General features: G+C 44.5%; 1 protein-coding gene across 3 annotated transcripts in view; it reads right to left on the bottom strand.

Moving 5' to 3' along the window:
- The window catches only part of CRIM1 (cysteine rich transmembrane BMP regulator 1), a 142,956-nt gene extending 136,357 nt beyond the window's left edge, over window positions 1-6,599 (bottom strand). For all 3 annotated transcript variants that reach the window (XM_033144428.1, XM_033144430.1, XM_033144429.1), the window contains exons 1-2: window positions 6,460-6,599; window positions 6,012-6,417 (exon numbers count right to left, since the gene is read on the bottom strand). In XM_033144428.1, the coding sequence (XP_033000319.1) occupies window positions 6,012-6,363 (352 nt within the window). In that variant the 5' untranslated portion in view covers window positions 6,364-6,417; window positions 6,460-6,599. The remainder of the gene's footprint in view (window positions 1-6,011; window positions 6,418-6,459) is intronic.
- Window positions 6,600-25,368: the final 18,769 nt, after the last annotated feature.

The raw sequence follows: 25,368 nt of genomic DNA, 5'->3' as shown, positions 1-25,368 counted from the left end.
CTTGAGTCCCAATTCTGGGGGAAAGGCGGTATATAAATATTATAACAATGCAGAAGAAAGCAGCAACTAGAACCTCCAGATGAAGATGTAAAAGGCTAAGCCTGAACATCTCAGTCTGGTTGAGTACTCAAATCTCAAAATAGTTCAGAATACTGTACTGCAAGCACTATTCATGTAGAAGCAGCACACAGAAGCTTAAACCAGACTCACTTCACAGCAAGCAGATTTGCCTGGATAGGCTACCACATAATCCTGCCAGTTTTGTTTTTTAAAAATGATACTGCTATTCTTGAGCAAAACTGTAGCAACAGTCAGTTGCAGTATCAAACTGCAGTCAGAGTTATAAAACGTTTAATGAAATTAACTTACTAAATCCATACATCTTTTATATCTCAGAGTACTTCTTTGGAAATCAGTATTTATGATAAAGGTGCTGCATACCAATATAGCCTTGAAGTTTAACAAGAAAAACATGCCAAGGTGTCAAAGGTAAGACTGAAGGCATTTTCAACAAACTTTAACAAACTTTCCTATCTTCCCTGAAAATGTTTATTGTGGTAATAAACTAGGAATCTCCAATATTTCGCAGTATCTCACTCAACTGCCCTTTCCTGGATTGTTTGAGGAAAGTCATGAGAAAATGATATTAAAATGACAGATCAGTGTGGAGAATCTTTTGCAGTCCAAGTACTGCATTCCCTTATGGGGTTGGGTGGGACCAGAGGCAAAAAGTAGGTGGAGCAACAGACTTTACTTTTACCTTTTTGTTAGCTTACATTCCAGTCACACAAAATTCAGAGAGCTCAGCACACACACATCCGTCCAGGCAAGCAAGAGGCATTAACATAGTTAAGTCCTTCTGCTTGGCTGGAATGTATCCCTGAGGAGAGCACAGAACAGAGACAATGAGGAGTAGGCTTTGGGGAAAGTCCTACAGAAGAGAGGCCTGAGGTTCTGTTCCTGTTATAAGTACTGCTTTTGTGGCAGTATAAAGCTGATCACAAACATCTCCTACAAAAACTAACATAATTCATTAACTGTAAACTAGAACTCATTTACAACCAAGGAAGCTGAATGTTTAAAGAAGTAGGTGCTTCTTCACACATAGCTAAGTGCATAGTTAAACTACAGAACTTGCCCCCACAGCAGGCAATGATAGCCACCAACACAGATGAATTCAAAAGAGAAATAGACCAGGGATCCCCAACCTGTGGCCCACGGAGGCCATTTAACTGGTCAAAGAGCTGCCCCCAAACCGAGAGGCCTGCTCACGCTGCACTAAACGGGTGCAGTGGCGACTCTCTTCTGCAGCTCTGGAAATCGCATCTGCGCATGCCCAGATGCCGAAAATCGCTTCTGTGCAGGCACGATTTCCAGCATCTGGGCATGCGCAGAAGCAATTTCCGTCATCGCGCTGCGCTGGCCAGGCCCACAAAGGATCTCCGCGGGAGTGATCCAGCCCATGCCAGGTAAGCCTTGCCAACCCCTGAACTAGACAAATTCATAGAAGAGAGGGCTATGGAAAGCTCCTTGCTATGATGGCTGTGCTCTGCCTCCACAGTTGGAGGAAGCAACGCTTCTGAATACCAACTGCTGGAAACCACAGGAGGGGAGAGTGCTCTTGTACTCAAATCCCACTTGCAGGTTTCCCACAGGCATCTGGTTGGCCACTGTGAGAACAAGACGCTGGACTGACATGATCCAGCTGGCTCTTCTTAACCTCTTATGGAAATTTAGCATAAATTCAGGAAGCTATAGCATTCAGATCCAGGGAACCTGGAACATTTATAGAGCACTAGCCATAGATGTGCTATTTTAGAATGCTTTATATGGAAACAAGTAGTTTAATACTGTATATTATTAATTTATTACATTCATATCACAGGCAACATAGGAAGTTGTCATATATTGTTGCTGACCATAGCTCCATCTAGCTCAGCATTGTCTACAATGACTGACAGTGGCTCTCCATGATTTCACGCAGGAAACATTCCCAGCCCTACCTGGTGATGAAGAGGATTGAACTTGCATACAAAGCAGGTGCTCAACCAGTGAGGTAGGTCACACAAAGAGACAGTGCCTGGAATAAGGTCGCCAAATGAGCTTTAGGCACCTTATGTCAATCAGGTGCAGCAACTTCAGAAATTCATCACCAATTCTTCCCCTAATAAAAATAGCCCTGCTTAAGAAAAAAAAAAAGCTTAATGAACTTTTACAGAAGTATTGTAAAACTACATTGAATAGCACTGTTATGGAAAGGGTCAGGACTAAGTTGAGTCCATGACATGCAAATATTCCAGAAGGGAAAGTGAAGGTTTACACAGTTGAAAGGAAACCAAACTGTTTCTAAACAAAGACCTCCCAGAGGACTATTGCCAAATGTTAGAATAGTTTCCAGGCCAAATACTGGAAATAGTTTAAATAGTAGTTTATGTCCCCTAACAAAAGCCAGCATGTACAATGATCAGGGATAACAGGAGCTGAAGTCTGGAGGACTACAAGTTCCACACTACTACTTTTATAGATCTATATTTCACAGCTGCCCCGCCCCACCCCACCAGCAAAGCTCCAACAACTGCTTATTGGCATCACATACATGACCCGATTACATTGGAGTCTCTCTCCAGTTCAGCACCAATCTTCTCAGTAATTAAAATGGTGTCAGGGCTTATTTCTAATGCAATGCATCTGCTGTCAATACTGTTAAAATAGTTTTGAGTTGTTCCCTGCTCGTTACTTATATGAAGGTTTATGAAATTAGTTACATGAGTTCATATGGTACTTTACCACAAAGGGATCAAGACCAGTGGAATACCAGTAGCATTACAGCTTTCAGCAAATAACTGTTGAACTATGGAATCATAGCTAGAGCAATGTTAAAAAGGAACTCCACAACGGTGAATCTAGGAAGCAGAACACAGAGTATAACTACAGTATAGTAGCAAGAAGTTGTGCCAGTCCAGAATGGATATTTTTCCAAAATCAGAATGCACACCTAATGTTGTTATATGAAATGTTATATAAATATATAAAATAAATTTTGTTTTCTTCAGAGAACATTTAAATAACACCCTTATTGTTAAGCCACCATGACATTACAAAAATATCAGTCAGCATTTGCTTTATTCTATTTAATACATACTGCTTTCAGAAGATTTGAGATAACAATTTGCTGTAGCCGATTAAACCATGATCCATATTAATAACCACTGGACTGAGAACACATTTTTGGCTGTGTCAGTGTTTTTCATGAACCCATCTAAAAGCTTTAAAAAGAGTTCTACATTGTGACCAGTAGGGGTCGTATCAGGATAAAAATTCTATTGTAAGAAAGACTGAAAAGAGAATAGATTTGTAAAAATGTGAAAACCTACCCTTTTGTGGCAGATAGGCTTTCATCTACAAATGATATTCATGTCAAGACTGTTCCCAGTAAAGCTTTGTTGTATCAACAGATCTAAAGAAACAGTAAACTCAACCACTGGTCCCAATTCAATTGCTGGAATCATTAACAGATTTTAGCTCTAATATTTTTATGTGAAAGCTCAAAATAATCTTATGAATGTGTTGCCAAATTTAAAGCTACTAAGACTTCAGCCCCACTGGTGACCAAAAGCTTCAACTGTACATACTCATGCAGCTAAGTGATTTATATAGCAACAGTTTTGCTAATTTCTGTAGACTGTTTCTGTGGGATAGTTGGAACTGGGACAGCTGGGTCTAATGTCAAGTCCACCACTAGCTGAAGTCTCTTCTTGAGAGACTCTCCATATTATTTTCAGCAGGGGAATGCCAGATGTGCTTTCCATTGAAGTCCAGCATTGCATCACTTCTAAAGAATTATAGTTCTCCTAAAAGTGCCAGAAAGCTCTAGACTGCTATACATTAAGGGAGGCAGTGTCAAAGCATTATAGGAAGTTTTCAATTTAATTTCCCTCTCACATAAAAATTAAGGTGTAGTTACACAGGAAACATGCAACATCTGAGTGGAAGATCATGACAGATATTTATTCACAACTTAATATGCTTGCATGCTCCTTATATTTAAACTCTCCCCATACAAACATGTAAAACAACTACAACTCCAAACAGTTGTAAAAGCCTGACAGATCCATGCCGATTCTCATCATGTTCAGAAAACCCAACTGAAAATGTGCGGAGGAGAGCTAATCTGTACAGAAAACTGCATCTTATTTATGTCATAACCAAGAGTAGTAAAAGTAAAACTAAACTATGAACAAATGTATGTAACAATTGTTAAGTCTAAATGTCATTTGGGGGGATACAAGGGCACTAGCTATCTTTAAACAGTTGGAGTGTGCGCTTTTTTATGACTTTACTACCGTTCTTCAGAGGAATTCCTGAACTCACAGCTGCTCTCTAGTGGATGTACAAAAATCATCCTTGTTTTAAGTAACCAATGAAAAGGGAGGGGGAAGACAAAAAATTTCCATATAAATTTTGATTCTCATCCACACTATAGTATCCCAAACTTTCCTAATGTTTGAAGAGGTGAAAATGGTAGATTGAACTCTCTCATGCCACTTACACAGCTATCAGGCAAAATATTCATATATTTCCAATTATTTGACTCCAACCTATTATGAAGAAGACTGATGTACAATACAAATTATAGCCAATTGAATTGCATGAAAATGAAAGGTAGATTTATGCCCCCCCCCAATGATGCATAAAGTGATAGGTATAAGCATTTTAAACATTTCAATAATGGTCACCCTTTGATTATTTACTGATTCAAGAATTCTCATTCATTACTGATTACAAGCCATTTGAATTCAGAAGATTGAAAAGACAGGTGTCAATCTGACATTTCAAAAAAACATGAATCAGGGCTAATGGGTAAGCAATATCATCCAATTATGAAATAAAGCTACTCTTATCAAATATTGTCTGCATGTTGTAATGTTTCTGAAAATATACCATTAAACAAAAATTATGCAATTATGATAGCTTTCAAAAATAAATTGCAGAAAAGTTGGATTGCTACATGACAATCAATAGCCATCTGCCTGCACATCTGGAATGGGGGGAAATCAAGACACTGACGACTATAGCCCTAAATGCACTTACTAATATACAACTCTCACTGTCTCACTACTAGGTGGAAAACATTGTTAGTAATGGGCTGCAAAAAAGGTTGAAAAAAAGAGCAGACCAAAGCCAAAGGAAAAAGAAAATCGAACTGTTAGGACCAGAGATACCTACATTTAAAAAATAAAGAAGAACCTATCCCGACTTCAGAAAAAATACGCTTTTTATTTCCATGCCCTAGTTCAAAAGCCACTTTAAAATCCACGACCGCTGGGAACAATAAGCAAAGGGAGAGGGAAATGTAAAGGACGAAACAGAAGAGGAAAACGCAACATCCACCTTGTGAGGGGGAAGCAATAGGTTCTACACCGGCAAAACACACGCGTGCACATACTACTCTGAGCCACTGTAGCATTAAAGAGAGATACCTCCTCTTTGTTTTTTGTTTTTTAAGCAGTGCAGATTGGCGGATGAACACCTGCATATGATGTGGGCAAGTATGGAAAATAACTATGAGGAAAGCGGGGTGGGGGGAGAGGGGGAGGGGAGAGAAGAGTCAGAACATGCAATCGACGGAGACAACACGCCACACTAGGAAGCCCCAACCTTTCCTTCCAATCTGCCGACCAGCTTTCACGGTACATGCAGCCAACATTTCACACTATCATCAGTGTCCTGAAAAAAATGGAGTGGCTTGGCGGGGGTGGGGTGGTGGAGAGACCCCCGAAACACCAAAATACTTTCAAAGTGGGGTCTGACAAGGGCCCCAGTCCCCTCCGCCCCGCTTTCCTCCCGGAAAGAAATCCCCAGTCCCTCTCTCCGCCGCCGCCCCCCAACCTCCCAAGACACGCGCTAGCTCTACGCGCGTCAGTCCGCGCCGGGGCGGAGTGACTCCGCGCCCCTCTGCCTGGAAGGAAGAGGCGGCCGTTCGCCTTTGGAAGGGCTTTTTGCCTTGTTACCTTCGCAGACGCCCGCTTCGTATTCCGTGAGCGAGTCCCCGTTGAGCGGCGGGCGGATCACGCAGCGCAGCCCGCGGTCGCAGGCGCCGTGCAGCCCGAAGAAGCCCCCGCAGCTCTCGTTGCGCTGCCGGGCGCACATGAAGCAACAGCCGCAGATGTCCATCACGACGCCGCCGGGGCAGTTCTTGGGCTCCTCGCAGCGGGACTCGTCGCAAGGCAGGCACACGAACGCCCGCGTCCCGGACTCCCCCAGGAACACCAGCGCCAGCAGCAGCGGAGGCCAACCCGCCGCCCAGGGCCAGCCGACGCCGCCCCGCCGCCGCCGCCCCGCCGATACCGCTGCCAGGTACATCCCGGCCAGGGCCGAAAAAGCGCCCCTGAGTCCGGCAGGGAGCAGCCCAGCCCCAGCTGCGGCTCTTGTTGCTGCTGCTGCTGCTGCCGCGGCGGCGGCGACGCCTCAGCCGCCTCTCCTCCCCCGGCAGCGGCCCCTCGAGAAAAGTTTCCTCAGCGGCGGCGAGTCCAGCCAAAGTTCTACCCCGGGCGGCTTCCCGCTCCTTTCGCCGTGAAGAAGCGCCTCCCGCCCACTCCTCCCCGCCGGCCTGCCGGTGCCTCCAAAGCCTTCGGTCTCCCCTCAGCGGCCCCGCGCGCGCGACTACGGCGGCGGCGGCGACTACGCAGCTGCTATAACGGGCGCCAGAGAGAGCACGAGACGAGCCTCAGCAGCTCCACCAACAAACTCGCCTCCCGACTCCGGACTCTTTCGCCGCCTCAGACTCCTCACAAGCTCTCCCAGAGCTCCGCCCCGCCCCAGCGCCCGTGCCATTGGGTAGCGGCGCGCCTGGCTCCGCCCCGAGGCTGCTTTCGTTCCCGCGGATTGGACCGCTCGCGCCGCCCCTCTCGCTCCCGGAGCCTTTTCGCTCTGTTGGTGGATGGAAGTGGGAGAGGCGCTGCTGCAGGAGGAGCAGCAGCAGCAGCAGCTTGGGCCCCACGGCGGCTGCCTGCCTCCCTCCCCTCCCCTCGTGCTCTGCCCCTCCCCTGCCTGTGGCGCTGAGTTCTCAGAGGCGGGCCCGGAGAGCGACCAACCGGAGGTCAAGCGACATGCCCAGCCAGTCCGGGAAAAGGCAGTCGCGGGTGGGAGGGGCCCTAATTAAATAAAGGGCAGCGCTGATTGCAAAGGGGAGAGGTGGGGAAGCGAGGCTGCACTGAAAGTCAACCTGGAGGCTGCAAATCCGTATGCGGGAAACTAACTCCACACGGCGCTTAAGTTCGTCGCTAGTTCTTCCCAGCCCCTCCTTGGCTCGGAAGCGCAAAGCGAGAAGAAGAAGGAAAGCTCGTGTATCCCAGAATGCCAAAAAGAACATCATGCTTCCAAAACGCTCATAAATTCACGATGATATCGGAACACCATAATAAATATATCATTGGGGGTGCCCACCCCAAAATATGATCTGAGCCTGGGCAAAGCACACACCCAAGCAACATCAAAGAGACTTCTCTGCTATATGCCAATAAACTTCCTGTGAGCACATGGCACGGACAAGGGTGTCTGTGCACATTGAGGATAGTCAACAATAGCCCAGATCCATGGGGGATGGCCACTCCAAAATGTGCTTGGGGTCAGCATAAATCAGAGATACATCTTCTAAGCAAACAAATTTGCAATTGCACATACCAACAGATCCAGCAAAGCTCAGCTGCCTGCAGATGCATGGTACAAACAAAGGCATCTATGCACACCAATAACTTTGGTCAATAAAGTCAAATCCTGTTTGGTGGGAGGCATTCCACAGGGCAGGCGCCACTACCGAGAAGGCCCTCTGCCTATTATTATTTATTAAATTTGTATGCCACCCTATACCGTTAGATCACAGGGCAGTTCACAACATAACATTACAAAAAACAAAATATATAATAAAAACAAAGACAAAGACAACCGAATAACCCCCCCCCCCCCGTTCCCTTCTCACCAGAAGGTCCTCTGAATTGGACCTCAGTGTCTGGGATGAAGAACAGAGACAAGATGCTCCTTCAGGTATACATGGCCGAGGCTGATTACGGCTTTAAAGGTCAGCACAAACACTTTGAACTGTTCTCGAAAATGTACTGGGAGCCAATGTAGATCCTTTAGGACCCATGTTATATGGTCCCGGCAGCTGTTCCCAGTCACATCTGGGAGCTGCATTCTAAATTAGTTATAGTTTTGCAGTGCAGTGGTACCTCATGTTGTGAATGGGATCCGTTCCGGAGTCCCTTTCGCAACATGAGCAGAACGCAACATGAAGTGTCACGTCTGCGCATGTGCGCAGCGCGATTCAGCGCTTCTGTGCATGCACTAATTGCCAAACCCGGAAGTAACCCGTTCCGGTACTTCCGGGTTCGGCGCGTTCATATCCTGTGACGAACGCAACCCACAGCGGCTGTAACATGAGGTATGACTGTAGTCCAAGCAGGAGATAACCAGAGATACATAGGGAAAAAATAAGCACCCCAAAATATGCTTTGGGAAACCACTAATCATATACCCACACATGTCCAGGATTTGTACACTCTTGCACACTGTTTGCCTAGTCGCTCCCTCTAGGTGCAGCTGGATCCTATTTCTACTGACACTCGGAAAGGATGGTTTTGCAAGTGAGCAAGTAGTGGTGGCTTCTCCTTTCAGCTGCCATTCCACTGTGGATGGAAGGTGAGTGAATAATGCCTCTGTTCCCCTTTCTATCTGTGGTGAGAAGGTGCAGAAATGGGTGTTTCAAAAGAGCAAAGAGGACGGGACCTGTCCTTGACCAGGGTGAAAAGATGGGAGGCTGCAAACATTTCTAGGATTAGGAAACTTGACTTCTCTCTTCACTGTATTGTGTGAATCGTAAGTTTGTTATTGTTGTTTTAACCCCATCATGCTCCAAAAAAAAAAAAAATTCTTTTTCTCTTTTTTTAAGAAGGTTGTTTTGCAACCAAAGATGATAGATGTTCTTTATTCCAGAAAAACAAGCCTCTGGCAAATGAACCACAAAGCTTCCCTGTGATGCTCCTTAAAAACAAAAAAAAATTATTTGAAAGGTAACCCTGCTTTACAGGCACAGCCTGAGGTGGGAAACTGAATTGCTGTGAGGTGCCCTGGTGATTGAAAAGTCATGACATCCCGTAAAAATGTGCCTTTGACCTCCCTGGGAAACCGCTTGTAGAGCAGGGGAGTGGGTTCAAAAGCAGCAAAATCTCCTTATTTCTCTTAGGCCTGGAAGAGCTTGCAGAGAAGTGTGGCCCAAGTCATAAAGCCAGAAAATGAGTGACTAAAGTAGCCTTCCTCAATCTGCTGCCCTTCAGGTGTTTTGAACTCCCACCAGCCACCAGAAGACATGTAGAGTCTTGGCTGTGACTCCAAGGGCACCATTTGGGTAGGACAGAAGGCTATTACACACACGCCTCCACCAACACATTTCCAGACCATGTGTGATGAGTCTTAGGCAGAGCGCTTTCATCTCTGGCCTACTCCTTGGTGACTGAATATTCTTCCTACACAAAACAGCTTTAACACAGTGCCCCTGTCAGTCAGCAGGCAAATGCTCAGGAAGGGTTTAGTTATCAGTGACTGTTTACCATGTGAATGGAATCTGTGAGGAGGCAGCATGCCTCTGATTCCCTAAGGCTGAGACATGCAACAGAGGGCATCTGTCTCCAGTCTCCACTGTACCCAGGTTGGATATTTTTCTGAGACATTATCTGGAGTTGGCCACTCATGGGCACAGTGCTTGATTAGATGGACGTCCGATCTGACCCAGATGTTGTTAAGCTGCTCACAAGTCAGCAAAATGACACATGATTCCTCTTCAGGGGAATTCAGCCTTCTTCCTTTTCCATTCGCATCAACCCTGAGCTTTTCAGCAGCCCTCTCAAAACAGCACATGAAATACCAGTAGTTTGTGTGTAACTTTTCTGATCTTAGCAAATGAAGTCCCCAGTTGAATCCCTGGCCTATACTGGAGCAAAGATCACAAATCTTTCCCAATAATCAATAAACCTCCTTGTCAAACAGCTGCCCTTCTCCTCCTGCAAAATGGAACATTCCTCCAAAGGAACACAAGGCTATGAAATAACTAAGCGAGAAAAAGGACAAGAGAGGGTGTGAGTCTGCATGGTGGAATGAAGGCCCAATTGAATTAAACATCTGAACTGCAGCCCAGGGGAAGAATAACGAAGAGTGACTAATGAGAGAAGGGAAATGCTGAAAACAAACACAATGCCTACTCACTTCGCTCTCAGCAAAGTAGTAAGCCCCCAAGAGGGCAAGGTGGAAATATAAAAAGCAAAGAAGTCTAGCAGCTGTTTGTGTCTAGTAGGGCCTTGTTCCTGACAATGCCCAGCGTTCATGACATACACTGAAAGCTGGAATGAGTAATAAACAAACACATGGAACTGAAATGCTGAGATGCTGTAGCTTGTAAGGATATTTTGGCAGTATTAGGCCCACCTCAGAATTTGTGTTCTCTGGGGGTGAATTGCTTAGCCTAGGAAAAGCTGCTACCTGTTGACTGCTCTTGTGCATCCCAACAGAAATTTCAGCTGCTCTCCTCCTGCCACCTCACCCCACAAATCTGTTTCAGAGGGCTGGAGGATTCTCCAGAACAGATTTGGATTGAGGGTGCAGGGAAAATAGAGGAATCATAGAATCATAGAGTTGGAAGAGACCACAAGGGCCATCCAGTCCAACCCCCTGCCAAGCAGGAAACACCATCAAAGCATTCCTGACAGATGGCTGTCAAGTCTCTGCTTAAAGACCTCCAAAGAAGGAGACTCCACCACACTCCTTGGTAGCAAATTCCACTGCCGAACAGCTCTCACTGTCAGGAAGTTCTTCCTAATGTTTAGGTGGAATCTTCTTTCTTGTAGTTTGAATCCATTGCTCTGTGTCCGCTTCTCTGGAGCAGCAGAAAACAACCTTTCACCCTCCTCTATATGACACCTTTTATATATTTGAACATGGCTATCATATCACCCCTTAACCTTCTCTTCTTCAGGCTAAACATACCCAGCTCCCTAAGCCGTTCCTCATAAGGCATCGTTTCCAGGCCTTTGACCATTTTGGTTGCCCTCTTCTGGACACGTTCCAGCTTGTCAGTATCCTTCTTGAACTGTGGTACCCAGAACTGGACACAGTATTCCAGGTGAGGTCTGACCAGAGCAGAATATAGTGGTACTATTACTTCCCTTGATCTAGACGCTATACTCCTATTGATGCAGCCCAGAATTGCATTGGCTTTTTTAGCTGCTACATCACACTGTTGACTCATGTCAAGTTTGTGGTCTACCAAGACCCCTAGATCCTTTTCACATGTACTGCTCTCAAGGCAGATGTCACCCATCCTGTATTTGTTCCTTTCATTTTTTTTGCCCAAGTGTAGTACTCTACATTTCTCCTTGTTAAAATTCATCTTGTTTGCTTTGGCCCAGTTGTCTAATCTCTTAAGGTCATTTTGAAGTGTGATCCTGTCCTCTGGGGTATTAGCCATCCCCACCCCCCATTTGGTGTCATCTGCAAACTTGATCAGGATGCCCTCAAGCCCATCATCCAAGTCATTGATGAAGATGTTGAATAAGACTGGGCCCAAGACAGAACCCTGTGGCACTCCACTAGTCACTTCTCTCCAGGATGAAGAGGAGCCATTGATGAGCACCCTTTGGGTTCGGTCAGTCAGCCAGTTACAAATCCACTGACTGGTAGCATTGTCTAGCCCACATTTTACCAGCTTCTTTACAAGAATATCATGGGGCACCTTGTCAAAGGCCTTGCTGAAATCAAGATAGGCTATATCCACAGCATTCTCTTCATCTACAAGGCTTGTAATTCTGTCAAAGAATGAGATCAGGTTAGTCTGACATGACTTATTTTTCAGAAACCCATGCTGACTTTTAGTTATCACAGCATTCCTTTCTAGTTGCTCACAGACCATTTGCTTAATGATCTGCTCTAGAATCTTTCCTGGTATTGATGTCAAGCTGACTGGGCGGTAATTGTTTGGGTCCTCAGGAAGGGGAAGTACCATTGCATACTAGAACTCTGCTCATGCAGTGTGGGATACAACCCAATGCATGTGTTGGGAAGATTATTGGGGTAGAAAGTGCACTTACGCTGAGACTTGCTTTTCAATATTTGCCTGGCTTTTTCAGGCCTCATCTGCACCATCTCAAAACTCTCCTTGTAGGTTGCCTCTTCTTGCATTTTTTAGCTTTGAATCACATTATGCTTACACTGTCCAGGTGGCATCTCAGTTTCTTGGAGCTAAAATTCGCTTTTTGCCTAACTAACATGAAAAATTCTTCTAAAATGATTATATTCCACTGTGTTTGCCATATCACGTTTTTGGGGTTATCCCATTTCCCCCTCAGCTCCCCCTCTGTACTGCTGCCCACACTCCACCCACCAAGCCTCAATTCTCCTTGTCTCATTTCTTTCTCGTTGTAGCTGATGTTCATTTCCAAGGGCACCTTTCTCTCCTTTCTGGGTGGATTTACCTAGAACAGGCATGTCCAAAGTCTGTTTTGGGGGCCTAATCCAGCCTGCCGGTCAGTTTAATCCGGCCCCTGTGGCAGTTTATTTCCTGGAGTAAAATCCTTAAAAAGCCTCAACAACTTCAATCCTAAAAAAAGGTTAACAACTTTGGTTGGCTCTTCGGTCGGCCGTTCACTTCATCAAATCTGGCCCTCTTTGAAAAAAGTTTGGACACCACTGACCTAGAAGGAACCCCCTTTGCACTGTGACCGAGTTGTTGTTTGTATTAAAGGAATGCAGGGTGGATTTTCCTGTATTCACCAGGGGTGAGCTGTTGTGATGGAACAATAGAACCCTCCGCAAACACTTCATTTTTAGCTAGACGTGGACGTGAAGTTTAGCCAGAGTGTAGTAGCAATCTAACAATGCCCTCCAAATAGGTGGGGAAAGTTGAGAAGCAAGGGAGTAGCATAAAAAATGATGTGACATGACCAGATCAAAAATACTCTTTCACACTACCCTAATTTATGAGTGGTGCGAAATTCCAGGGGTTCCAAAATGGTTCGTATTTCCCTCAGAATAAGGCACAGAGGAGACTGTGGTGTCTTTATGGTATATGGTTTATTTAAACACATAAACAACCTGAGCCTACGATGGAGGGGTTCACAGCATTATCAACCCAAGAGGGTTCTGCCTCTCCCATGGCTGCAGCCCTGGATTCTGGCAGAAATCAAGCATGCTTCTGACTCTCTAGTTTCAGCCTGCTTCCTCCTCCAGCTTCTAACTTACACACAACTCAGCTCTGGACTTTGTCTTTTCTAACTACCAGCAAATGGAGGGAGAGAGGCCCACCCTTTTGTCTTCTGGCACAAAGCTGCTTCATTTGTTACCTTAACGACCTATATTTAGAGGGCATTTATCAAGAAGCTTGTCTGACTGTTCCAACAATTTGAATCCTTCCTTAGATTTTAACACTTGCTGCATCCAGGAAATTGAAGTGTCTCGGCCTACCCTGCCCCTAAACTCATAACAATAAAAATAGGCAGAAAATGCAGTCCTGGTACAACAGAATGTGAGAACAGCAACCAGCCAGCATTGGTATGGAACCATGAAGGGCTACAATGAACAAATTGGATTGGGAAAATGTGGATTTCCAAAGGCTGTGCTGAAGAGCCCTCAATTTCCTGAAATGAAGCTAAAAAATTTTAAACAGCCATTGAAAGATTGTTATTAGTGAATGAGTGATTTTAACTGAGTGTTATTAACCAGCCGTATTTAGCTTTTATTGTTGTTAGATGCCTTGAAAGATCGCCTTTGAGGGTAGGATGTAATTATTTTAAATAAATAAATGCAATAAATATTAGGTACAAATTGTACTAATGTTCACGTACAGTGCTGGCTTTAGAGTACGAAACGAGCTCTCTTACATTGCCATTTAAAGGTATTAATATTTCATTACATTTGTCCAGAAAAGTCTTTTAAGACAAATGGGTAAATTTTAATTGGTAAATCAATCTTAGGAGTATATTCATCTTTTTTATGGAAGTGTTACTTAACAGTAAAGTAGGCTGATTAGGACACCTATTGGCCCATTTTAGCAGTGTTACACAGGAGTGAAATGTTCAACTCTGACATTTTAAAATTAATCGGAACTATACACCTTGGTATTTATTGTGCTTTGGACAAAGGAGAGAAATTGGAGCGTAATGTGTTGTGCATGTCTGAAATTTAGCAAGTCACCTCTATCCAGGACCTCTTATAACCCCTTTGCGCGGGGGGGGGGGGAGGGGGAGTCTTTACAATCAAGCAGTGTATAAATTGTATGAATTAAATAATAACCCTAAAGTCTAATTTGCAAATGACGAACACAAAGTACATGGATCAACATGGGGAAATCCCTCTACTCCAGAAAGGACCGTAGACTGAAGAGGTTTCACAGGGCCATGTTGAGCGCCTGCCTGCCCGCCAGCTCAGGGGAGAGCACAACTGGTCGAGGCAGCTCTTGGCGGGCACATCCCCCCAACGCTGGCTGGGGGTCCAGCGGCAAGGCCACACCCCCTGGTGGCAGGCCTGGCTAGGTGAGGATCTCTGTGGGGGGAGGTGCCTGGTTCATACCTGCTCAAAATCATGTGCCTGGGGCTACGGCTCCCCTGGCCCTCCCCACGCCACGCCCCTGCCAGGTAAGCCACAACCTGCACAATCAATCACAATATGCGGTGCACACAAACACACCATTTGAATGGCACTGGCCATCAACTTTGAGGGGTCAGCCCCCTCAAATATCTAACACATAAAAACAATTTTTTTAAAATTTCCTTTTTTAAAATTGATCCTTAAGATGGGTTGTCTTATGAAGAATAACTCTTTTAGAAAAACAAACTAATGTGCTTCTCATCACATAGTGTCGTATGTCCAGCTTCATATAGCAGCCAGCGTCATTGACTTTGCAGCACAAAACCAGTAACATGGGCTGAGAGCCAGTTTGTCCCTGTGGTCTGTTCACACATAGAATGACATTTATTCTGTGATTCAGGGAAGTCCTCTCTCCCGCCTGGAAGCCTAGGATTTCCATGTATTATCTGTTCTCATTGTGGTCAATCGGATGCCTATAGGAAGCAGGACCTCAGCACAAGAGCCCTTTCCCCGCTGGTGATTCCCAGAAGAAGGTATTCAGAGGCATACTCTATCTCAGGGGTAGGCAACCTAAGGCCCGGGGGCCAGATGCAGCCCAATCGCCTTCTCAATCCAGCCCGCGGACAGTCCGGGAATCAGCTTGTTTTTACATGAGTAGAATGTGTGCTTTTATTTAAAATGCATCTCTGGGTTATTTGTGGAGCATAGGAATTCATTCAACCCCCCCCCCCCAAAAAAAATATAGTCCAGCCCACAACAAGGTCTGAGGGACAGTAGACCAGCCCACGGCTGAAAAAGGTTGCTGACCCCTGCTCTATCTGGCCATAATTTATAGTAGCCATCTCTAAGTCCTACCCACTCCCGCCGCCTGCACACACCTGGAGCCGCCACCTTCTGTTGTGTGGGCAGGGCGGTCCCTCCCCTTACCTGGCCAATCCCCTGGCAATGCCTCCCCAGGCGGGATTGGGTGATTGGCTGAGGTAGGCGGAGACCTCCAGGTATCCAGGCTGGGGAGGATGAAGCCAGCCCGAACTGCCAGGAGCCGCACTGGGATCCAGGGGGCTGTGCGTGACCATGCAAAAGGCACCCCCCATTTGATGTGGGGAGCGGTCATTGTCTAATCTGCTTCAAAGCCAGCTGTTCTCCCCCTAATGTTCCTAAATCAGGTTAAAGGGAGAAAACCAGTACATGTCTTTTTGAAAAAAAGAAGTTTCTAGCCTATTACTTAGAACAGTGTTACCCAATTAGCTAATTACTGTGGACCCGACTGAAGAGTCATGAAGAGTCAGACACAACTGAACGACTGAACAACAACAACAGTGGACCCTCTGTTTTTTAAAAGCCAAGCCATGAACCCCAGACTTTTGAAAATTTTGATATCTCTGTGGTAGTTTTTGTTATGTGAATGGTGTCTTAGACCTCCTGGGTAGGTTACACAGACCCCCCCCCCTGGGGTCCCCAGACCACCAATTGGGAACATGGAACTCGAAAATATCAAGTTAAGTTGAAGATGGAGTCAGAGCCCAAGAAGTTCTGTCAGAAAACTGGAAAACTTCATCTTCAACAGTCAGGAAGACAAGGATACAAAATATGATTTTCCTAAGCCCTAATAGAGCAAGTGGGAGGAGCAAACTCACTGCTGGATATCATTTTCCACTGATAAGAAATTTAGAGTCATTTTTCTTGCTAGTTTTTGGGGCTTTCATAAAATTCTGTGATAAAGCAATCTTCTTTGCATGTTTAATAACTCTGGTACAATCCCCAGCATCTCCTGGTAGAACTGGGAATGTCCTCTGTTTTGCAACCCTGGAGAACGGCTTCCAGTCAGTGCAGGCAATAGTGAGCTAGATTGATCGATGGTCTGATCAGTATAATGCAGCTTCCAGTATACTCCCCACCACAATATATTTTAAATTGCCATCTTTTAATTGTCCAAATGCTGTGCTTTGTTCAAACACTTGACCCCAAGGAAAAAATTAATTGCAAATGAGTTACATGTATGGTTATTTGGCTCTCTGTATCTATCAAGCACATCAAGTAAACTGGCTTTCTGCAGTTTTGCTCATCCATGGGGTTCATACAGTTTGCAGGAAGTGAGATAAAACATTTTCTTAAAACTTCCAATATTTTCACGACAGTCATTAATTTTTTTGGTACAAGTTTCCTCCTGAGTGATTTAGTAGCCAACACAAATGTGTATGCAGGCCTGGCTCTCAGCACACTAGCTAGTATTTTACAGAGTTTTGTGTTAATTTTACAATATCTGATAGTGCATGTCTTTGGTGTTGTTGTTGTTTTAATGTAGCTTAAATCGGTCTTACATTATTTTTGGAACATCTTTGATGTATTAATTCTGCTACTTTTGAAGTACCCATTTCCTGTTCTACAAGTACTTTATTTTTTTTCTCCTCCCTCTTTCCACTTAAAAATATCTGTTGCAATGTTATTGGAAGTATTATGGGAAGTAACTTCAGAGCAAACAATAGTTCTACTGGAAATAACTGCAAATAAGCCATCTCTTTCTGCAAAGCAGTGCCACCCACCCCTAAGCCAGATGGGCGGGGTACAAATAAATTATTATTATTATTATTATTATTATTATTATTAATTCAGGCAGCTGCTCCAGAAGGATACCGTTGTTGATGGGGGCGGGGGGACGACGACAATGTTGCGAGCATGAGCATTACGCCCCCACCCTAAGCTGGGTAAAAGCTTCCTGGTCAGCATTGCAACTCCCATCCTAAGTTGGAAAGAAGCTTCCTGGGCTTTGGAAAGGAAGCACTAGGCTTTAAGACTTTAATATTCTCATTTGCCTGGAACATTTAGGGGACTAGCCTAGTTCCCCTAGTCTGCTGACATGCCACTGGCCACTGACTAGATCCAACAGGCTCTTCTAAATGGCCTCGGCCCAGTATACCTGAAGGAGCATCTCCACCCCCATCTCTCAGCCTCACTGAAGTCCTCCTTCGAGGGTCTTCTGCTGGTTCCCTCACTGTGAGAAGCAAAGTTACAGGGAACCAGGCAGAGGGCCTTCTTGGTAGTGGCGCCCACCCTGTGGAACGCCCTCCCACCAGATGTCAAGGAGATAAAGAATTACATAACTTTTTAGAAGATATGTGATAGCAGCCCTGTATCGGGAGGTGTTTTAATGCCTGATGTTTTTATTATGTTTTTAGATATGCTGTAAGCCGCCCAGAGTGGCTGGGGATACCCAGCCAGATGGGTGGGGTATAGATAATAAATTTATTATTATTATTCACTTATGCTCAACACTTTTTAAACATAGGCAGTTTAGGATCTCAGGTGATAAATTATGCTGTAATGCTTCAATGTTTCGTTGATTGAAAATCAATATAAGCTGAACATAAACAAAAATGTTGAAAATTTCAATTACTTTTTGGAACACCCATGTACTTTTTTTAAAAAAAGGTTTCTAAAGTGCAATCCTGTACATTTTAGTCAGAAGCAACCCCTATTGTGTTCAAAAGGGCTTCCCTCTTAGTGAGTGCATTTAGGGTCATCTGCATGCTTGGAAGAATAACATAATTCATAAACCAGTTACAGGTAGGTAGCCGTGTTGGTCTGCCGTAGTCAAAACAAAATTAAAAAATTAAAAAATCCCTTCCAGTAGCACCTTAGAGACTAACTAAGTTTGTTCTTGGTATGAGCTTTCGTGTGCATGCACAGGTATCTGAAGAAGTGTGCATGCACACGAAAGCTCATACCAAGAACCAGCTTAGTTGGTCTCTAAAGTGCTACTGGAAGGATTTTTTAAAAATATATAATTCATAAACCTTGAAGGACCCATTCTTCCAGAGAAGTTATTGTATGGAATATTCAGTAGAGGCATGGCTTCTGGAAGGTTGTATGACCATGACCACCTTGAGCTCCTTGAAGGAAAAGGATGAGATATAAAATACATACAAAAATTAATAAAATCACACCGCAAGTCATGGACTACAGTGGCTAATATGGAATCTAGTCAATTGCAGCCTAATCTTCTGCTGTGTTTGGTGTAATATCAGTGGACCTTAGATGTTCCTAACTCTGTACAGAACTAAGCTGATAACCACGTTCCTGAGAGTTATCACATTTCTGTACACAAGCAGATCATACGGTTTCAAAATAAAATCTAAATATTAGTTGGCTGTGTTCAAAAGTGATGCTAAAGTTAGTATAAAGGATATTATCTGAAGATTTAACTCTACTTACTTAACTAATGTTCTAGATATCCTTAGTTTCCCCCCGCAAATGAAATAGATCATTCTGCTTTTAAAAAGCATGTCTGCAACTGGGATTTAGTCTCAGGTGAAAAATTAGTGACTGGAAGCAACTGCATAGAATTCTTGTTTGCCTTCTGTCTATATAGTTACACTATTTGCATTTGTGCAAAGTGACTATGAAATATATTCAATTTGAAATTCATTAGTTCCTTTCCCATTCAGTATTTTCCATTAATTCTGCCCACTTCCTCATCACTTTGCCTGGGGGTAAATTATTACATGTAATGCAAAGCAATGTAGAATCAGAAGAAGACCACCATTTTCAAATTAAGCACTGATAATTGTAAGCATTTTTCATTACGCTTTATCAGCTTGTTGTGTTTTCTGCTCCCCAAAGCAATCCAAAAGACCCAGAAGTGCAGGTGAAGAGACATTTGTGATTCCAAGATGACAACATTCCTGAGGGAATCACCATGCACTGTACATTGAGTACAGCTATATCGACTTCATTTCCCTCTGTGTAGTGTGAGAGATATATGACACATCTTGTGTGGGGGGAAATGTCGTGACAAACTTGTGAAATATGTTACTCTGTTGTTAGACTCTGCAAGCTGTAACTATGTCTTACTAAGGTTTGTTAAGGTTGACCAGCTCCCAGCCATCTTGACGTTTCCATTTTACAATGTGAGCTCTGTTGATGGTCATTATGGTGGTGATGTGAACCCTAGAATCCTAGAATTGTAGAGTTCAAAGGGACAACGAAAATTATGCAATCTAACTCCCTGCAATGCAGGAATCTTTTTCCCGACATGGGGCTTGAACCCACCACCCTACATTTAAGAATGTTCAGTATATTGAAGAACAAAAGGTGGAACAGGTAAAGAGGCCCTTCCCCGACTCCATCCGTCAGCCCAGCTGAATGCATCCAGGAGACACACCTAAGGGCACAGCAGTGCTACCAAATGGGTTAGCCCTGCTACTGTTTGAAGTGTTTCTCTAAGCACCATGGCTCCAAAAGTCTAAATTTTGCCAGGGAAGGATATACTAAAACGGAGGCTTAGTCGCTCAGGCCAAGAAAGCAGTAAGCGTACCCTGGCTGTCGTCCATCAACATAAACCACAGGAGTGTTCCCACCCTCCGTTCAGTAGACCTGGGACTCTGGAATATGTAAACTCCCAATCCACTTCATAATGCAATAAAGCCTTGCGCTACAACTATGGATTGGCATTTCAGAGGGCTGGTGAGGAGAGCACCACACAGGAAGTACTGTGAAACTCACTAGTAATTGTATTGACACGCACCCCGCAGAATGTTATGTTATGCCCCTTCCTCTCTCTCACTTTTCTGGTCAGTGGCAGCGACTCCACAGCCGAGAGGGCCGAGAGGGCAGTGACACTTCACCTCACCAACCGCTCCTGGGTGGGTTGGGAAATTCCATCCAAACATTCGCATTTCAGTAGGAAGTGTAATGAGACCATTTCAATTCTAAATATGCTGGAACTGCACATCCTGCCTATGTCAGCAAAATCCAGATTTTTAACCAGTCGTTCCATAACCATTAGAGTTGGTGTAGTTTTCCAGTGCTGGGCTAACATAGTCTTCACTCCCTATTAGAAGATTTAGAAAAAAATAAATAAAATAAAGTGCCACTTTAAAGGCTTAAGTCAAATAGTACCAGACTCTGCAACTCAAACTATAATCTTAAAACAGTAATTTGAAAATAACCTGCTACTTGAGGCAATAGGATTAAATATAATTATAGTCCCGCCATAAAGAATGCAAATCTGCATGGTCAAAATGACATTTATAGCTTTTAAGGGGCATCGTTCTATATTTAAGACACATGGGACAAAGGGCTATCCTATAGCTGCTATAGGATATGGTAAAGTTGCAAAGCAGTGGCTCCATGCAAACTGGAGTATAGGATTATTTGGCCCATGTGTAAATATCGAGGAGGGGAAAAAAACTGACTTCACCAGAGTCGTTTGGCAGCAATAAATGCATTTGTGTTTCTCTTGATGAACAACATAAAAATGTTTAAGAAAGCAAAGCTATGTACACATGCTAACTGAGAGTTCCAATGGATATTTCCAAAGTGTATGAATGGGGAACAAATGATCTGGAAATGGTGTGGCCAAAATGACCAGGGACTGGATCACCTTGCCTATGAGGAAATGCTACAAATAACTGGGACTTGTTAGTTTAGAAAAAAAGGCAATTAAAAGTAGGTGTTGCTGGAAGTGAATATGATCATGCACAGTGTTGGGAAAGTGGATAGAGACAATCTTTTCTCCCTTTCTTATAATACTGGCAATGAATCTACTTGGCAGGAGATTCTGCCAATTAACGTATGAAGTTTACTGCTCCAAGACGTGGTGATGGCCACAAGCTTAGATGGCTTTAAAAGAGAATGAGAGAGATTCATGGAAGAGAAGTAATCATATCAGCAACTACTAGGCCTGTTCCAGGTTTCAGTGTAATAATAATAATAATAATAATAATAATAATAATAATAATTTATTTTTTATATACCCCGCCCATCTGGCTGGGTTTCCCCAGCCACTCTGGGCGGCTTCCAACAGAATGTTAAAATACAATAATCTATTAAACATTAAAAGCTTCCCTAAACAGGGCTGCTTTCAGATGTCTTCTAAAAGTCTGGTAGTTGTTTTTCTCTTTGACATCTGGTGGGAGGGTGTTCCACAGGGCGGGTGCCACTACCGAGAAGGCCCTCTGCCTGGTTCCCTGTAATTTGGCTTCTTGCAGCAAGGGAACCACCAGAAGGCCCTTGGCACTGGGCCTCAGTGACTGGGCAGAATGATGGGGGTGGAGACGCTCCTTCAGGTATATTGGACCGAGGCTGTTTAGGACTTTAAAGGTCAGCACCAACACTTTGAATTGTGCTTGGAAACGTACTGGGAACCAATGTAGGTCTTTCAAGACTGGTGTTATGTCCCAGTCACCAGTCTAGCTGCTGCATTCTGGATTAGTTGTAGTTTCTGGGTCACCTTCAAAGGTAGCCCCACATAGAGCGCATTACAGTAATCCAAGCAAGAGATAATTAGAGCTTGCACCACTCTGGCAAGACAGTCCGCGGGCAGGTAGGGTCTCAGCCTGCATACCAGATGGAGCTGGTAGACAGCTGCCCTGGACACAGAATTCACCTGCGCCTCCACGGACAGCTGTGAGTCCAAAATGACTCCCAGGCTGCACACCTGGCCCTTCAGGGGCACAGTTACCCCATTCAGGACCAGGGAATCCTCTACACCTGCCCGCCTCCTGTCCCCCGAGAATAGTACTTCTGTCTTGTCAGGATTCAACCTCAATCTCTTAGCTGCCATCTACCCTCCAACCGCCTCCAGACACTCACACAGGAAGTAGGCCTATGTCACATGGTACCAGTTGCTGAGGAGCAGCAACCTGAGAGGGCTATTGATTTCATATGCTGCTTGCGGGCTCCCCAATCACTACTTGGCCACTGTTGCAAAATGGATGGTAGACGAGAAGGTAAGCGCGTCTTACCTCGGCGCCATGTTGGCCGGAACTCCTCAAGACGAGAAGGGACTTTTGGTCTTACTCAGCAGCGCTCTCTTTATGTTCTAATAGGGGAAATTGCAAAGGGTCAGAGGGAAAGATATAAGAAGTCTCATGTCGTCACTAGGCACAATGTTTCCCATTCACACAGTACCATATCCTGAAGAAGGTAGTTCCTATTATTGAGGAATCAGTTCAGCAGTTGATAGTATTTTGCACAAAACTTCTCAAAAACATCTAAAAAGCATTTGTTCTCAAAATGGCCTTTTCAATTTGCTTATTTGCATTGGAGATGAAATAGCGTTTTTAACCTCAGAACTCGATACTGTGGTTATAAAACAAATAAAGTGCCCAACTGGTTATTCACCTATGCAGGGAAAGTGGTCATTACACAGGCTATACCTGCCTATTATGTGTGAAAATGGCAATGCATAAACGGCAGGAAGGCAGTTTCACAACAGGAGATACATAAATGAGATGTCTGAACAACTTTACGTTTTGCCAAATGCCTCTCACATTGTCAGATAGATTCATGGCAATTAAAAAAAAAGTGACATTAAGGCAATTCGTATGATTTCATCACAGGGAACACAAGATGAATTATTCAGCACGATTTCAGCTGAAAGTCAATGAGCCACTGATACCTCCGTTCCACTGTGCGCAGGAGTTCTGTCGAGATGGCACCATTATCCCCAATAAAGAACAGTAACCTTTACTCAGGAAACCATCCAGATCACACAGCTATGCTCTCAATGGTTTATTAAAAGGTGGACATTAAAAACACAAGTGATTCGGAACAAATGTAAAAATGCTACAACCATGCTTTGTGGTGTATCATATGATCTGCTCACTTGATCCTCCTAAATCACCTTGCTGACCCAGGTATGAGAAGTAACACCAGTAAGCTAATAGGATGGGAAGATTAAATAAGGAAGTAAATTGAGTCCTGCTGGACCAGGTCAGTTGTCTTTGTCCATGGAGTTTTCTTGGCAGGGATACTGGAGTGGGTTGCCAGTTCCTCCTCCAGGTGGATCACGTTTGGTCCAAACTCTCCACTATGACCTGTCCATCTTGATCTGTCCATAGCTTCCCTGAGTAATTCAAGCCCCTTCGCCACGACAAGGCAGTGATCCATGAGGCTCCAGTACTTTGGCCACCTCATGAGAAGAGAAGACTCCCTGGAAAAGACCCTGATGTTGGGAAAGATGGAGGGCACAAGGAGAAGGGGACGACAGAGGATGAGATGGTTGGACAGTGTTCTTGAAGCTACTAACATGAGTTTGGCCAAACTGCGGGAGGCAGTGAAGGATAGGCGTGCCTGGCGTGCTCTGGTCCATGGGGTCACGAAGAGTCGGACATGACTGAACGACTGAACAACAACAACAGGACCAGGTCAGAGGCCCATCTAGTCCAGCATCCTGTTCCCACAATGGCCAACCAGATGCCTATGGGAAGCCCAGAAACAGGACCTGAGCACAACAGCGCTCTACCCATTTGGGATTCACAGCAACAGGTATTCCTGGGCATTCCTTCAACCATGGAGGAAGAACATAGCCACATAGGCTAGTAGCTTTATCCACCATGAGTTTGACTAATCCTCTTTCAAAGCCATCTAAGTTGGGTGGCCATCTTGTGGGAATTAATTCCATTTTGTCTGCCTGGAGCCCTTTCATTTGTGAAACAACTCCCTGCATGGTCCTATAAGAATTACAGTAGAAAACCATAGCATGGCTACCTTTTAGATGTCCTCCTCCCTCCTCACACTTATTTGTATAGTGGAAATACAAATGAGCAAAGAAATGGCAAACTTCTCTCCAACTTAAACATTGTTCATTATGCATGGAGTCGCTAACCTTGTGATGTAGGTCAGGCTGAGGGAGAATAACTGGCCCAAGATCACTCGGTGATCTTCACAGCTGAGTGGGGATTTGAACCCTGGTCACCCAGGCCGTAGTCCAACAGGCTACCCATTAAAGCTCACTAGCTCTACCTAGACAGCATCTTAAAAAGCAAAGACATCACCTTGCCGACAAAGGTCCGTATAGTTAAAGCTATGGTTTTCCCAGTAGTAATGTACGGAAGTGAGAGCTGGACCATAAAGAAGGCTGATCGCCGAAGAATTGATGCTTTTGAATTATGGTGCTGGAGGAGACTCTTGAGAGTCCCATGGACTGCAAGAAGATCAAACCTATCCATTCTCAAAGAAATCAGCCCTGAGTACTCACTAGAAGGACAGATCCTGAAGTTGAGGCTCCAGTACTTTGGCCACCTCATGAGAAGAGAAGAATCCCTAGAAAAGACCCTGATGCTGGGAAAGATGGAGGGCACAAGGAGAAGGGGACGACAGAGAATGAGATGGTTGGACAGTGTTCTTGAAGCTACTAACATGAGTTTGGCCAAACTGCGAGAGGCAGTGAAGGATAGGCGTGCCTGGCGTGCTCTGGTCCATGGGGTCACGAAGAGTCGGACACGACTGAACGACTGAACAACAACAACAACAACAACAACAGCTCTAATTTGTCCACCTAGTATTATCTGCAGGGTAAAGCTGGGAGACCATCCAGGGTAACGACTTGAGTGGGTGCCAAGCTCAGCTGAGTGGCTGTGGGTTTGTTTGTTTTTTAATGTCCTGTCTGCAATGAGCCCAAGTGGCAAAAAGGAAGTGTCTGCACTGTACTGAAGGGGTGCCAAACTGAGCTGAGGGAGGTGCCAAGCTGAGCTCAGTGGCTGTGGTTTTTTTATGTACTGTTTTCAGTGAGCTAGAGTAACAAAAAGCAAGGTTTTTCTTTTTCTTCTACCAAGGTTCTGCAGGCTGTTTGGTTACTAACTACAAAAATGAGCTTCCTTCAATTAGCTTTAAAGTATGCTTCAACTTCCACTTTGATGTCATTTGTGCTAGGTAAAGAAAATCAGCGGAGCACAGCTTTATACATTAAGGCAACGTTACCAAGCACTTAGCAATTCAAATATTATAAACACTATA

This window comes from Lacerta agilis, chromosome 3, assembly GCF_009819535.1.
Source record: "Lacerta agilis isolate rLacAgi1 chromosome 3, rLacAgi1.pri, whole genome shotgun sequence".
Taxonomy (NCBI): domain Eukaryota; kingdom Metazoa; phylum Chordata; class Lepidosauria; order Squamata; family Lacertidae; genus Lacerta; species Lacerta agilis.
The sequence above is the reverse complement of the archived record's forward strand: the minus strand, read 5'-3'. Positions and strand labels throughout refer to the sequence as shown.